Source organism: Mirounga leonina, unplaced genomic scaffold (assembly GCF_011800145.1).
Source record: "Mirounga leonina isolate KUSES-001 unplaced genomic scaffold, KU_Mleo_1.0 Mir_204, whole genome shotgun sequence".
NCBI classification, from domain to species: domain Eukaryota; kingdom Metazoa; phylum Chordata; class Mammalia; order Carnivora; family Phocidae; genus Mirounga; species Mirounga leonina.
In genome coordinates this window covers 16,291,926-16,304,707 of record NW_023270513.1, presented here as the reverse complement: position 1 = coordinate 16,304,707, position 12,782 = coordinate 16,291,926, and the positions used below count along the sequence as shown (strand labels likewise).

General features: G+C 37.5%; 1 protein-coding gene across 3 annotated transcripts in view; it reads left to right on the top strand.

Annotated features, from left to right (window-relative positions):
• Positions 1-10,903: 10,903 nt before the first annotated feature.
• The window catches only part of CHM (CHM Rab escort protein), a 206,492-nt gene continuing 204,613 nt past the window's right edge, over positions 10,904-12,782 (top strand). For all 3 annotated transcript variants that reach the window (XM_035028821.1, XM_035028822.1, XM_035028823.1), the window contains exon 1: positions 10,904-10,971. In XM_035028821.1, the coding sequence (XP_034884712.1) occupies positions 10,923-10,971 (49 nt within the window). In that variant the 5' untranslated portion in view covers positions 10,904-10,922. The remainder of the gene's footprint in view (positions 10,972-12,782) is intronic.

Genomic DNA, 12,782 nt, shown 5'->3' with positions numbered 1-12,782 from the left:
TGAGCTGAGATCAAGAGTCAAATACTTAACCAACTGAACCACCCAGGTGCCCCTAAATATATCTTTACATTAAGAACTTTTTTCTTATCAAAAATGAAAAATCAAATATAATTAAAATGTGAAATCATCCCATATTGCAGATTTCCATGTGGTTGTCTGAATTTTTTACTTTGTGCAACCATACAGAAAATTTACTATGCTCAAACTTTGGGGATAACAAAACAGATTAATTTATTGGATGATGAAATGCAAATGAATAGTGTTTACACTTAATCTTTTCAATATGTGTACTTGAATATGGTTAGACAATTCTAATTAACTGGATGTTGGTATAATAAAATATAGGGAAACTTTGCAATCAGGCCATTGAATATTCAGTTAAATTATATTGGTATGCACTTCTATTTGCTTCTAATGCCAAGGATCCATTGGTAAGATAAATGCCCATTTTGTGGTCTGTTATGCAGAAAATGTTTAATACAGTATTTGATTTACTCTGTTTAATCTTCCTTATTGAATGTGCTTATCCATCCATGCAAAATTCAGTATGCTGCTTTCTATTACTATGACATTACAATTAAACAGCTAAAAGAACAGCAAGACTATCTATAAACATTCATGAAATTCCCATAAAATTATTCATAGATTTTTGTTTTGTTTTGCAAGGACCATGAAAAAATACAAATGTATTCTGAATATTTCTGTATTGACTAAGCTGACAGACACAATAGTTAGTACAAATCATTATTTCGTTACTAAAACTAGTACTTAAAACATATTTCTAATATAATGGAAATAATTGTTATCATGACATTGATTATATTTTAAAGGTAAAAATGAACATAAATTCAACCTGAATTTTATATAACAGAAAATGGTATGATGGGATAATATTTGTATATATCTGAAATGGAAAAGTCCAAGTTGACTTCAAGTGGGTATACTGTAAAACTCCTTAAAGAGTATGCATGTTCACAAAAGTGCTACTTTGGGGAGTTTCAGGTTATTCTCCAGTAAACTCGATTTTCTCCATTTCCAGCTATGTTTTACTGTCCAGAATACTTGTGCTCATGACTTTTTATTACCACTACCACCACAGCTTTAGAGACAGAAAAAAAAATTTTTTTTTAAAGATTTATTTATTTGACAGAGACAGATAGCGAGAGAAGGAACACAAGTAGGGGGAGTGGGAGAGGGAGAAGCAGGCTACCCGCAGCGCAGGGAGCCCGATGTGGAGCTCGATCCCAGGACCCTGGGATAATGACCTGAGCCGAAGGCAGACGCTTAACGACTGAGCCACCCAGGCGCCCCAAAACAGAAAAATTTTAATTCAAAGTAAGCTCCACCCCCAAATTACTAGAACTCATCCAGCAATTCAGTAATGTGGCAGGATACAAAATCAATGCACAGAAATCAGTTGCTTTCTTATACACTAACAACTCAACTGTAGAAAGAGAAATTAGAGAAATGATTCCATTTACAATAGCACCAAAAACCGTAAGATACCTCGGAATAAACCTAACCAAACAGGTAAAGGATCTATACTCTAGGAACTATAGAACACTCATGAAAGAAATTGAAGAAGACACAAAAAGATGGAAAAGTATTCCATGCTCATGGATCGGAAGAATAAACATTGTTAAAATGTCTATGCTACCCAGAGCAATCTATACCTTCAATGCCATCCCGATCAAAATTCCAATGACATTTTTCAAAGTGCTGGAACAAACAATTCTAAAATTTGTATGGAATCAGAAAAGACCCCGAATCACCAAGGAAATGTTGAAAAAGAAAAACAAAGCTGGGGGCATCACGTTGCCCGATTTCAAGCTATATTACAAAGCAATGATCACCAAGACAGCATGGTACTGGCAGAGAAACAGACATATAGACCAATGGAACAGAATAGAGAACCCAGATATGGACCCTCAACTCTACAGTCAAATAATCTTTGACAAAGCAGGAAAAAACATGCAATGGAAAAAAGTCTCTTCAATAAATGGTGCTGGGAAAATTGGACAGCCACATGCAGAAGAATGAAATTCAAGCATTCTCTAACACCATACACAAGATAAACTCAAAATGGATGAAAGACCTCAATGTGAGACAGGAATCCATCAAAATCCTAGAGGAGAACACAGGCAGTAACCTCTTTGACATTGGCCATGGCAACTTCTTTCAAGATACATCTCCAAAAGCTAGTGAAACAAAAGCAAAAATGAACTTTTGGGACTTCATCAAGATAAAAGGCTTCTGCAGAGCAAAAGAAACAGACAACAAAACAAAGAGGCAACCCACAGAATGGGAGAAGATATTTGCAAATGACACTACAGATAAAGGGCTGGTATCCAAGATCTACAAAGAACTCTTCAAACTCAACACCCAAAAAACAAATAATGAAGTCAAAAAGTGTGCAGAAGATATGAAAAGACACTTTTCTGAAGAAGACATACAAATGGCTAACAGACACATGAAAAAATGTTCATCATCATTAGCCATCAGGCAAATTCAAATCAAAACCACATTGAGGTACCACCTTACACCAGTTAGAATAGCAAAAATGGAAAGGGAAAGAAACAACAAATGTTGGAGAGGTTATGGAGAAAGGGGAACCCTCTTACACTGTTGGTGGGAATGCAAGTTGGTACGGCCACTTTGGAAAACAGTGTGGAGGTGCCTCAAAAATTAAAAATAGAGCTACCCTATGACCCAGCAATTGCAGTCCTGGGTATTTACCCCAAAGACACAGATGTAGTGAAAAGGAGGGCCACATGCACCCCAATGTTCCTAGCAGCAATGTCTGCAATAGCCAAACTGTGGAAAGAGCCAAAATGCCCTTCAACAGATGAATGGATAAAGAAGATGTGGTCCATATATACAATGGACTATTACTCAGCCATCTGGAGGAGATTATGCTAAGTGAAATAAGTCAAGCAGAGAAAGTCAATTATCTTATCACTTATTTGTGGAACATAAGGAATAGCATGGAGGACATTAGGAGAAGGAAGGGAAAAATGAAGGGGGGGAAATCAGAGGGAGAGATGAACCATGAGAGACTATGGACTCTGAGAAACAAACAGGGTTTTAGAGGAGGGGGGGGATTGGTTAGCCCAGTGATGGGTATTAAGGAGGGCACGTACTGCGTGGAGCACTGGGTGTTATATGAAAACAATGGATCGTGGATCACCACATCAAAAACTAATGATGTATGGTGACTAATATAACATCATAAAATTTTAAAAAAAAGAACATTTAGAAATTGTGAAACTATTAAAAATACAAAGTAAGCTCAAACATTAGTTCTGCATTTAAAAAAAATTTTTCTTTTGTAAGTCTGGAACTTGTATTAAGAAGTTAGTAATTTACTTTTTAACTGGTATTGCTGGTTTTTCACGGTGTTAAGAGATATACATTCATATAGACATAACTATTTTCTAAGAAGCTCTTTTAAACCTAAAGAACTCAAGGTATTGATGGCTTATCTGGCACTCTTACTTTAAACAAGAAGATCAGTGTCTGGTACGTTTGGTTGTTTACAGTATGGTAAGAATGAGATTCCATGGTAGCGAATTCAATTTGTGTGTGTGCATGTGTGTGTGTGTGCGCACACGTGTGCGCATGCACGCATATGTGTATAAAATTATGTGTCTCCTGGATCATAATCTATACTAGTAACACTGACATCTGGAAAGACTATGTAATAGTTCTGCTCCATCTGACCCCATTACCACTCCTAGAAAATCTTTTGCTGTGTCCTAATGATGATGGAGCAAAAACATCATCTATGAAAACACAAGAAATTTCATTCTGAGTCAGGCCAATAGTCCAGCCTAGTGTTTCCCAAACTATGTTCTGTGCTTTAAAAGTTATTGTGTTGGGGCACCTGGGTGGCTCAGTCGGTTAAACTTCTAAATCTTGATTTCAGCTCAGGTCATGATCTCATGGTCATGAGATAGAGCCCCGAGTCTGGCTCCCTGCTCAGTGCGGAGTCTGCTTCAGATTCTTTCTCCCTCTGCCCCTCCCTGCTTGTGTGCGAGCTCTCTCTCTCTCTCTCTCAAATAAATAAATAAATATGCCACTTAAAAAAGTTACTGTGTCAACTATACTCAAATAAAAAACATTTTTAAAAGTTTATTATGAAATCCTGATAGTTCACATATTTATTATAAAAGATCTGAAGAGTCCTCCAGTAAAGAAATCATTTGACTTTAACTGCTCGCTAAATGTATTTGATCATGAAACCCCTATTAACATCCTACAGAATTACTTTTCCCCAGAACCCACTTTAGGAAAAAGGCTGGCCATGGCACTGAAAAGGGTTTCATAGGGGATTGTGTCAGATCTCCACTCCTTCAGCATTCAAGAAATATTTATTAAGCTCTTCCTCAATTATAGGCATTCTTCTAGATGCTTAGGAGTCAGTGAACAAAGACCCCTACCCTTATACTACTAACTTTTACAATCCTTGAATTTAGATAAGCCTTTCTTTTTTTTAAAAAAAAAAGATTTTTATTTATTTATTTGACAGAGAAAGAGAGAGCACAAGTAGGCAGAGTGGCAGGCAGAGGGAGAGGGAGAAGCAGGCTCTCTGCTGAGCAGGGAGCCAGACGTGGGGCTCGATCCCAGGACCCTGGGATCATGACCTGAGCCGAAGGCAGCCACTTAACCGACTGAGCCACCCAGGCGCCCTAGATAAGCCTTTCTTAAATATGTTTGTATGTTCAATTCCTAAGCCATTATGGAGGGAGATAATTTATATTTTATTTAAGAATAAATTATATATTCTATAATACTGCATGACAAAATAACTATTAACATGAAAAATTATTTTTTGGTCACATGACTTTAAAACCCAAAAGTCAGAAAAAAATATTGAAATGATCAATATGGTATCAATCATTTCAACGAAGAATAAAAAAATTCACTAGTCTACAGGATAAATTTCAAATGAAAAAATGCTAAATAACCAAATATATGCATTTAAAATGTTGACAGATACTGCCAAAGTGCCATTCAAAGAAATTATATCAGGAGGCACCTGGCTGGCTCAGTCAGTAGAGCATGTGACTCTTGATCTTGGGGGTTGTGATTTGAGCCCTGTGTTGGGTGTAGAGATTACTTAAAAATAAAGTCTTTTTTTTTTTAAAGAAAGAAATTGTATCCATTTCCACTTCCATTAGCAGTGTATGAGTGAGACTGCTCCCCCAGAACTTTACCAGTACTGTATGTTATCAAATAATTTCATTTTGTCAATCTGACGGGTGAAAGTTGTTTATCTCCCATATGCTCCCAATGACTGCTGCTGCTGCTACTCCTACTTACTACTACTAATATTCGAGTGCTTACTACCAGTCAAATATAGTGTTAAGTACTTTATTTACCCCTCATTACCACCATGGAGGGTAAGTAATATTATTGTCACTTTACCTATGAGGAAACAGATTCAGAGAGGTTAAGTAACTTATCTGAGGCCATTCAATTGGTAAGTGATGCAAGTGGGACTCCAATCTAGGAAGTCTGGCCAAGAATCTGAACTCATAACCATTATCCTATAGTGCATAAGTAAAGGATGTTCATTGCAGTACCATTTGTAGTAGCAAAAGACTAGAAAAGAACTAAAGATCCATCAATAGAGGAATATTAAATAAATCATGGTCTATTCATATAATGGAGTTATAGGAAAGTATTAAAAATGAGGTGTCTATACGTTCTGAGAACACAGGATCTCCTAAATATAATAAGTAAAAAAATACAGATGTAAGGTGAGGAATAATGTTTATAGCATGCTACCATTTGTGTCAAAAAAGAAATAAAGGGATTACTGCTTCCCTTAAACACACACACACACATACACACATACACAATCTCTAGCAGGATTCACAAGAAATGGATAATATCTCTGGGGAGGACAACCTGGGGGCGGGGCTAGGAGGGTATGGAGACTTCTTAGTCTTACAAGTCTTTGTATGATCTTTTGCTAGTTGGATTGTTTATTTTTAAATTTTTTTAATTTTTATTTATTTATTTATTTTTAAAGATTATTTATTTATTTGACACAGAGAGAGCGAGAGCACAAGCAGGGGGAGTGGCAGGCAGAGGCAGAGGCAGAGGGAGAAGCAGGCTCCCCACAGAGCAGGGGGAGCCCGACGCGGGGCTCGATCCCAGGACCCCGGGACCATGACCTGAGCGGAAGGCAGTCGCTTAACCAACTGAGCCACCCAGGCGCCCCGGTAGTTGGATTGTTTATTAACCACATGTGTATTGTTCAATTATAAACACAAAACCAGCTGATCAAATAAGTTTACTGGGCAATCAACTCATTTTATTCTCATTTAAAATAGTACTCATGTGTGGTTTCCTGAAGACTTCCTGTACCTTATTATTTACCCATTCATTCAACAGATTTAAAAAATCATTTATTTTTGACAAATAAAAATTGTATATATTTAAGGTGTACAATGTAATGTTTTGATATATATGATATGAAATGATTAGCACAATCAAACTGATTAACATATCCATCACCTCCCATAGTTACCTTTTTTTGTGGTAAGAACACTTGAAATCTATAATCTTAATAAATTTCAAGTATACATTTTTGACTATAGTCACCATGCTGTACATAAGTCTCCAGAACTTATTCATGTTACAACAGAAATTTTGTATCCTTTGATCAATATGTTCCCTTTTCCTTTACCCCCAGTCTCTCTCTGGTAACCATCATTCTACTCTCTGTTACTATGAGTTTGACTTAAAAATACATATTTTTCAGATTCCACATATAAATGAGATCATGTGGTATTTGTCTTTCTGTGTCTGGCTTATTTCACTTCAGCATAATGTTCTCTAGATTCATCCATGTCATTACATGTGGCAGAATTTCTTTCTTTTTAAGGGCTGAATAGTATTCCTTTATATAAGGAATATATATATATATATATATATATATATATATATATGGATATATATATCATTCATCTGTTGATGAACACTTAAGTTGTTCCCATATCTTGGCTACTGTGAATAATGTTGCAATGAACATGGGAGTGCAGATATCTCTTTGAGATAGTATTTTATTTGCTTTGGATATATACACAGAAGTGGGATTTCAGCAGATATTTTTGAGTGCCTATTATGTGCTAGGCACTGAATGATGTATTAGAAATATAATGGTGAACAATATAGGCACAGTCCTTGCCTTTGTGTAACTTACATCCTAGGAGGATAACAGATATGAAATAAGAAATTGCATAAGCAATTTGATATTTCCAATCATGAAAAGTTCAACAAAGGAGGAGTATAGGAGACTTAAGGCAGACTGAGGACTAGATGAAGACTCGCCAGAGAAAGTGATGTTTTGAATGAACTACAAAATGAGTAGGATTAAAGTAGAAGAAAGGGAGAAGGACAAAAGTGCACCTCAGGCACATGGAAGAACATGAATGAAGGCCCTGAAGCAGGAAGGAGCATGGGGTATCAGACAAAATGGAGAGACAATATGGCTGGAGCTTAGAAAGACAAGGGTGAGAGGTGTATGAGCCTAGAAAGTTCAGCCGGGACTTTTAGACCATGTTTAAAATTTTGGAGTGTATTTTCAGAGCAATGGGAAATCATGCAAGTTTTAGGGAGGGGAGGACATAATTAGATTTGAAATTTTTAAAAAAGATTTTATTCTTAAGTAATCTCTACATTCAATGCAGGACTTGAACTCACAACCCTGAGACCAAGAGTCACATGCTCCACCAACTGAGCCAGCCAGGCACCCCTATATTTGAATTTTTTCCCCCCTATATTTGAATTTTTAAAAGTTTACCTGCAGTGTAGACAGTGGACTGAAGGGAAGCAAGCATAAATGAGGGGTCCAGCTGGGACCTATTGTAGTAGTCCAGATAAGAGATAATGAGGGCAGTCCAGATTGTGAGGTGGATATGTTTCCAATATAACTTTGAGATAGATCTGGCAAGATTTGCTGATGAAATTGGGTTAAGAGTGAAAGAGAATGATATATCAAGGATAATTCTTAAGGTTTTTGACTTGAGTAACTGATTAGAAGGTGGTACCGTTTCTAAGGTAGGGAACACTGGATGAAGAGGTTTGGGAGTGGGGCTGAAATGTTCAGGAGTTTGGTCCTGGACATGTTCAGGAGAGATGTTGAGTAAGGGCTTGGATATCTGGATCTGGAGCTCAAAGGAAAGCCCAGGGATAGAGACCATTAAATAACTGGTTTGTAAAAAAAGATGACACATCAGATCCCACAGTTAAGTAAGCTTCTGAATACAAGGTAAACGTTCAGGGAATCATGGTTTTTCAACTCAGGAAACCATTAAGTACAAAATTAGGATCTCAGTGATTTAACAGGGTAAGTCAATTTGTATCCCTCATCTCATTGTACTGTGACTTATCCAAATAAAATATTTCAGTTCTCAAAAACAGATGTCCTTAGAATAATAGAATAGACAGCAATTAAGCTGCTTTGCTTCATGCTATTTTAATGACATTATCAACCCCTATATTCATCTTTACTTTGCAGAAGATCTATAAAAATACATTTGACAGAAAAGGTATTTTGAGCATTTTCTCCATGCAGAGGCTTTAATTTTTTCTAACGTAATCATATTTTTCATGCTCAGAGAGGGTGTGATAGAGGACAGCTAAAACACAGGGTGGCAATTTTATCTTTCCGAGGGTCCTGCTTTCTAGCTTCAGAATAAAAGGGATTTCCTATTTGGGGCAAAACATATTGGAAAATTAGCACGACAAAGTAATATTACTTGTTTATTTTGTTTTATACCCCACTAGATGTAAACTTCATGAAGTCAGGGGTTTTTGTCTGTTTTACTCATTGCTGTAATTCCAGCATCTAAATCAGTGCCTTGCACATGGTAGGTATTCAATAAATATTTAAGGAAAATTGAATGAAATAATAAGTTGTGTCTTCACATTGTGTCTATTTGTTAGAAAATTTCTGAGTCCATAGAAAGTTAGATATACTCATATTGAAAAAGATATATATATATATATATACACACACATATACACATATCGCCAAAGTAAGATGGAGATACCTTAATTTATCATGTTTTTAACCACCCATCCATAGCTTCTGTTAGAGGAGATTTTGAAGTTCCCTGTGTTTACTTTGGGAAACCTATTAATTTTCATTTCCACTGGTGGTATTAAGAGTCTCATAGATAGGATCTATTTCACTTCTGATAGTACTCAAAACTTTCTTTTCATATCAAGGCAAATGGCAGAGTGATTTACTGAACAATACATTACATTTCTCAGAGGAGTATCTTAAACAAAATATTCATCAGAGGACCATATCACAAGAGAATTGTTCAATACATTCAGATAGTCCATAAAAGAAATTAATGAAACATGTAAAATATTGCTAAAGATTATGGCAAAATGCAGCAAAACAAAACAAAACCCAAACCCAGTAAAATACAATTTTAAAGAATTTTCATGGAACCTCAGCAAAGTAACAAACATGTATTGAGCATCTTCAATATATAAGACACATGATAGTTGTGGGCAGATATAAAGATGAAGACTTAGTCCCTGTATTCATAGTACTTACCATCTATTAGGGGAGTCAGAACTAAACTCAGTTCAGCAAACACTGACTGGCATTCCTATTAAGCTACAGGCTCATATTAGATGCAGGGGGTAAAAAGATAAGTAAGGCCCGGTCCCTGTCATAGAGGGACTTAAAATTTAGGTTGTTATATATCTGGGTGTATATTTTTGTATGTGTGGGGCTGTGTTAACTGTATAGGAACCAACATAATGCAAATAATTTCAGTGCAATATGGGAGGCTATGACAGGGTGTTAGCACTACATAGGGAAATTTAACCCAATATAGGGAGGAGATAAAAGAAGGAGGTGGTAGAACCTGAACTGAATATTAAGGATATGTTAGCTGGAGTATAGGAATATCATTCCATGCTAAAGGAAAAACAGTGTGACTGGGAAACCACAAACAGTTCGGCGGACAGGTGGTGTAAGGGAAGGTCAACTACTGGCACTTTCTCTTTTGGAATTATTTCTCTCCTCAATTATTTTGAAGCTCTTGTAAAATAACGAAAATAACTACAATGAACCCTAAAGCCCCTCATCAAATACAATCACTTTAATATAAAGGCCATTTTACCTTGATCATTTCTGCAGCAGTTTATCAGAAGAATCTTGTATGGACTCCTTGTATACGTATAAAAAACCAGATTCAGAACCAATAAACGCTTATCAAGCAACTACTATGCTTTCATATCTTTTTTCCCTCCTGTAAAGCAAAGCCAATTTTGTAAAAATATACTGCCGGGTGGCTGCGTGGACTAACTAGAACAAATACAGACGCAATTTAGGTTTCATTGTGGCGAAACTAAGGTGAGAGGTTTTTCATGGGTTTTCATTGGGGAGATATGGAGACGAAAAAGATACGGGATATAGTTTGAAAGAATTGGTGCGAACAATTATGCCTCGGGGGGCGAAAAAGAAAGTGCACACACACTGGGGGAAACAAGTTACCAGGCTGGAATGAAAATTTCCTTTGTTCACAGACCAATCCCCTTTCGGTTTCATTCCGCCCTTCATCTATCCCAACAATTCTTGCTTCATCATTGTCAAGGGGCACCCAGGTTTTCCCATTCATCCTAGCTAGCAGAGCAAAAATCTGCAACTCATTACTACCCCAAACCTCCAGGCTAAACGCGCTACTGCACTCAGCCTGGAAAATAAACTGAGCTTTTAACATTCGCGTAAACATTTAAAATAAAATGCTGTAGCCGCCTACCTGCACCGGCCACCAAGAACTACAATATCCAGAATGCACTGTTTTTCCTTCCGCCTTCTACCAGGGCAACGCCTGACTAGATCTCATTTCCACAAGCAATAGTCACATGACACGTTTCCTTTCAAGATGGCGGATAATCTCCCTTCGGAGTTTGATGTGATCGTAATAGGGACGGGTATGTGTGGCTCTGGTACTCCCCGAACAAAGTGTAGGAAATCTATCTCGTTCCTACCTTCTCTATCAGTGGTGAGGGTTGGCGAGAAATGCCGGGGGTTGAGGATGGGAGGGAGAACGGGAAGGAAGTGAGGTAGTGTGGAGTCAGCGCGGGACTTGGCAGCTCCAGGGAGGGGCTTGGACCCACGGTACTTAGCGCCATTTGAGTAGGGGTCGATCTGGTCGATGCCGATTGCTGAGGTTGGTTGCTGCGGGTGATTCTGTAATTTCCTTAGAGGGAGGTGGGTTTGTAGTGTCATGAGAACGGAGGGTCGGGATTTTATCGAAGGAAACTCCTTTGGCATGACATGATTCCTTGTTGATTTCGAGGTGATATTCCCCATCATTGTCTCGCCCTTTCTTAGGAATTTTTCATATATTTATGTAGTCCTAGGGTGTAGTGCAGCTCGGATACAGTTTAGTCCTCAGGTTTTCGAGAAAGGTGCTCAGTTGTTGCCCGTGTGCGTATTAATTTACTAGGACAAGGACACGGATTCTTTTCTATTGTGTTGACAAACCTAGGGAATTGTATTTTGTTGAGTTAGCCATTCCTGCTTTATGATGCTGAAAGATAGAGTTTTGCTTTCTGTCACCCACCTATCAACTCACAACTAAATGAGCTGAGAAGCTTCTGTGAATTCCATTTCAGGTGTGGGACCTTATCTTCCCCTCGTTTACCCATCATTTATTCTCCGTGTTTTGGGTGGAGTCAGAAAAATCCCCTGCAATTTCTAGTTGACAAATTCAACGTACAACACGTGGCAGAAGACATTTGGCAGCAGTTGGTATTTTGTTTTTCTTAATAGTGTAAAGGGCAGATTTTAGATGGCGTGAAGTAGGTTGTTGAGAGGGCTTTTCTCCTGTTTGCAGAATGTGGTAGGTCGGAGAAGCTCTGGTGAATGAGAACCTGTCCATTGTGTTAACGAATGGAGTTTGTTGTCTTCTCAAACAGTGGGGGCAGCCATGTTTCCAGGGCCGGAGTAAAAATAATAGCTACCTGGTTTTGAATGCTTATTATTTGCTAATTGATGTGCTAAGCACTTTAGAAGCTGTTTGTAATCCTCACAACAACCTCCTTAGAGTAGGTATTCTCTACACTTTGCAGACGAGGAAAAGGGGCCTTAGAAAGATTGCTGTGTACTCAAGATCACACAGCTGGTAAATTTCCAAAGGCCCATTCCATCTCAGAAGGAGAATCAGTGCTTCAGACCTTCAGAGTTAACCCATATTAGTAGAAATAATTGAGAAAGGTTGTTTCTAGGCCTTGCTTGGCCTTCAAATAGCTGTTTGAATTGCTAGGGCACTTAATCTCTCTGAGCCTCAGTCTTGTTTTTAAACAGAAAGGGTAAGCTAGTCTTTCAGGTATTGTCTAACCAAAAATTCTCTTATTCTAGTTGCATGTGGGTAATTGGTCTCAGGACAACAAAGACATGTTTATTCCCATTCTGAAAACTGCATGGCTGCAGATAACTTGGCTGTAGCTGCTTGAACAGATGTTGGATGTTCTCTCCAGTCTATCCTAAAACGGAGAACAACATCCATTTTTGAATAGTTGTTATACCATACTTGGATTCTATATTATTGCCTTTCTTTTTTGTTACCTAGGAACTTGGGGTGTTTTTTTTTTTTAATTTTTTGAATTATTATAAGATTCTTCTTACCTGGATTCAAATTTTAATTGATAAGAGTGCTAATTCCTATTACTAAATGCCGTTAATTCTTAGTTGCTTTCTGGTTCAGTTCATAGTATGGACTGTATTCATCCTTTTAGAG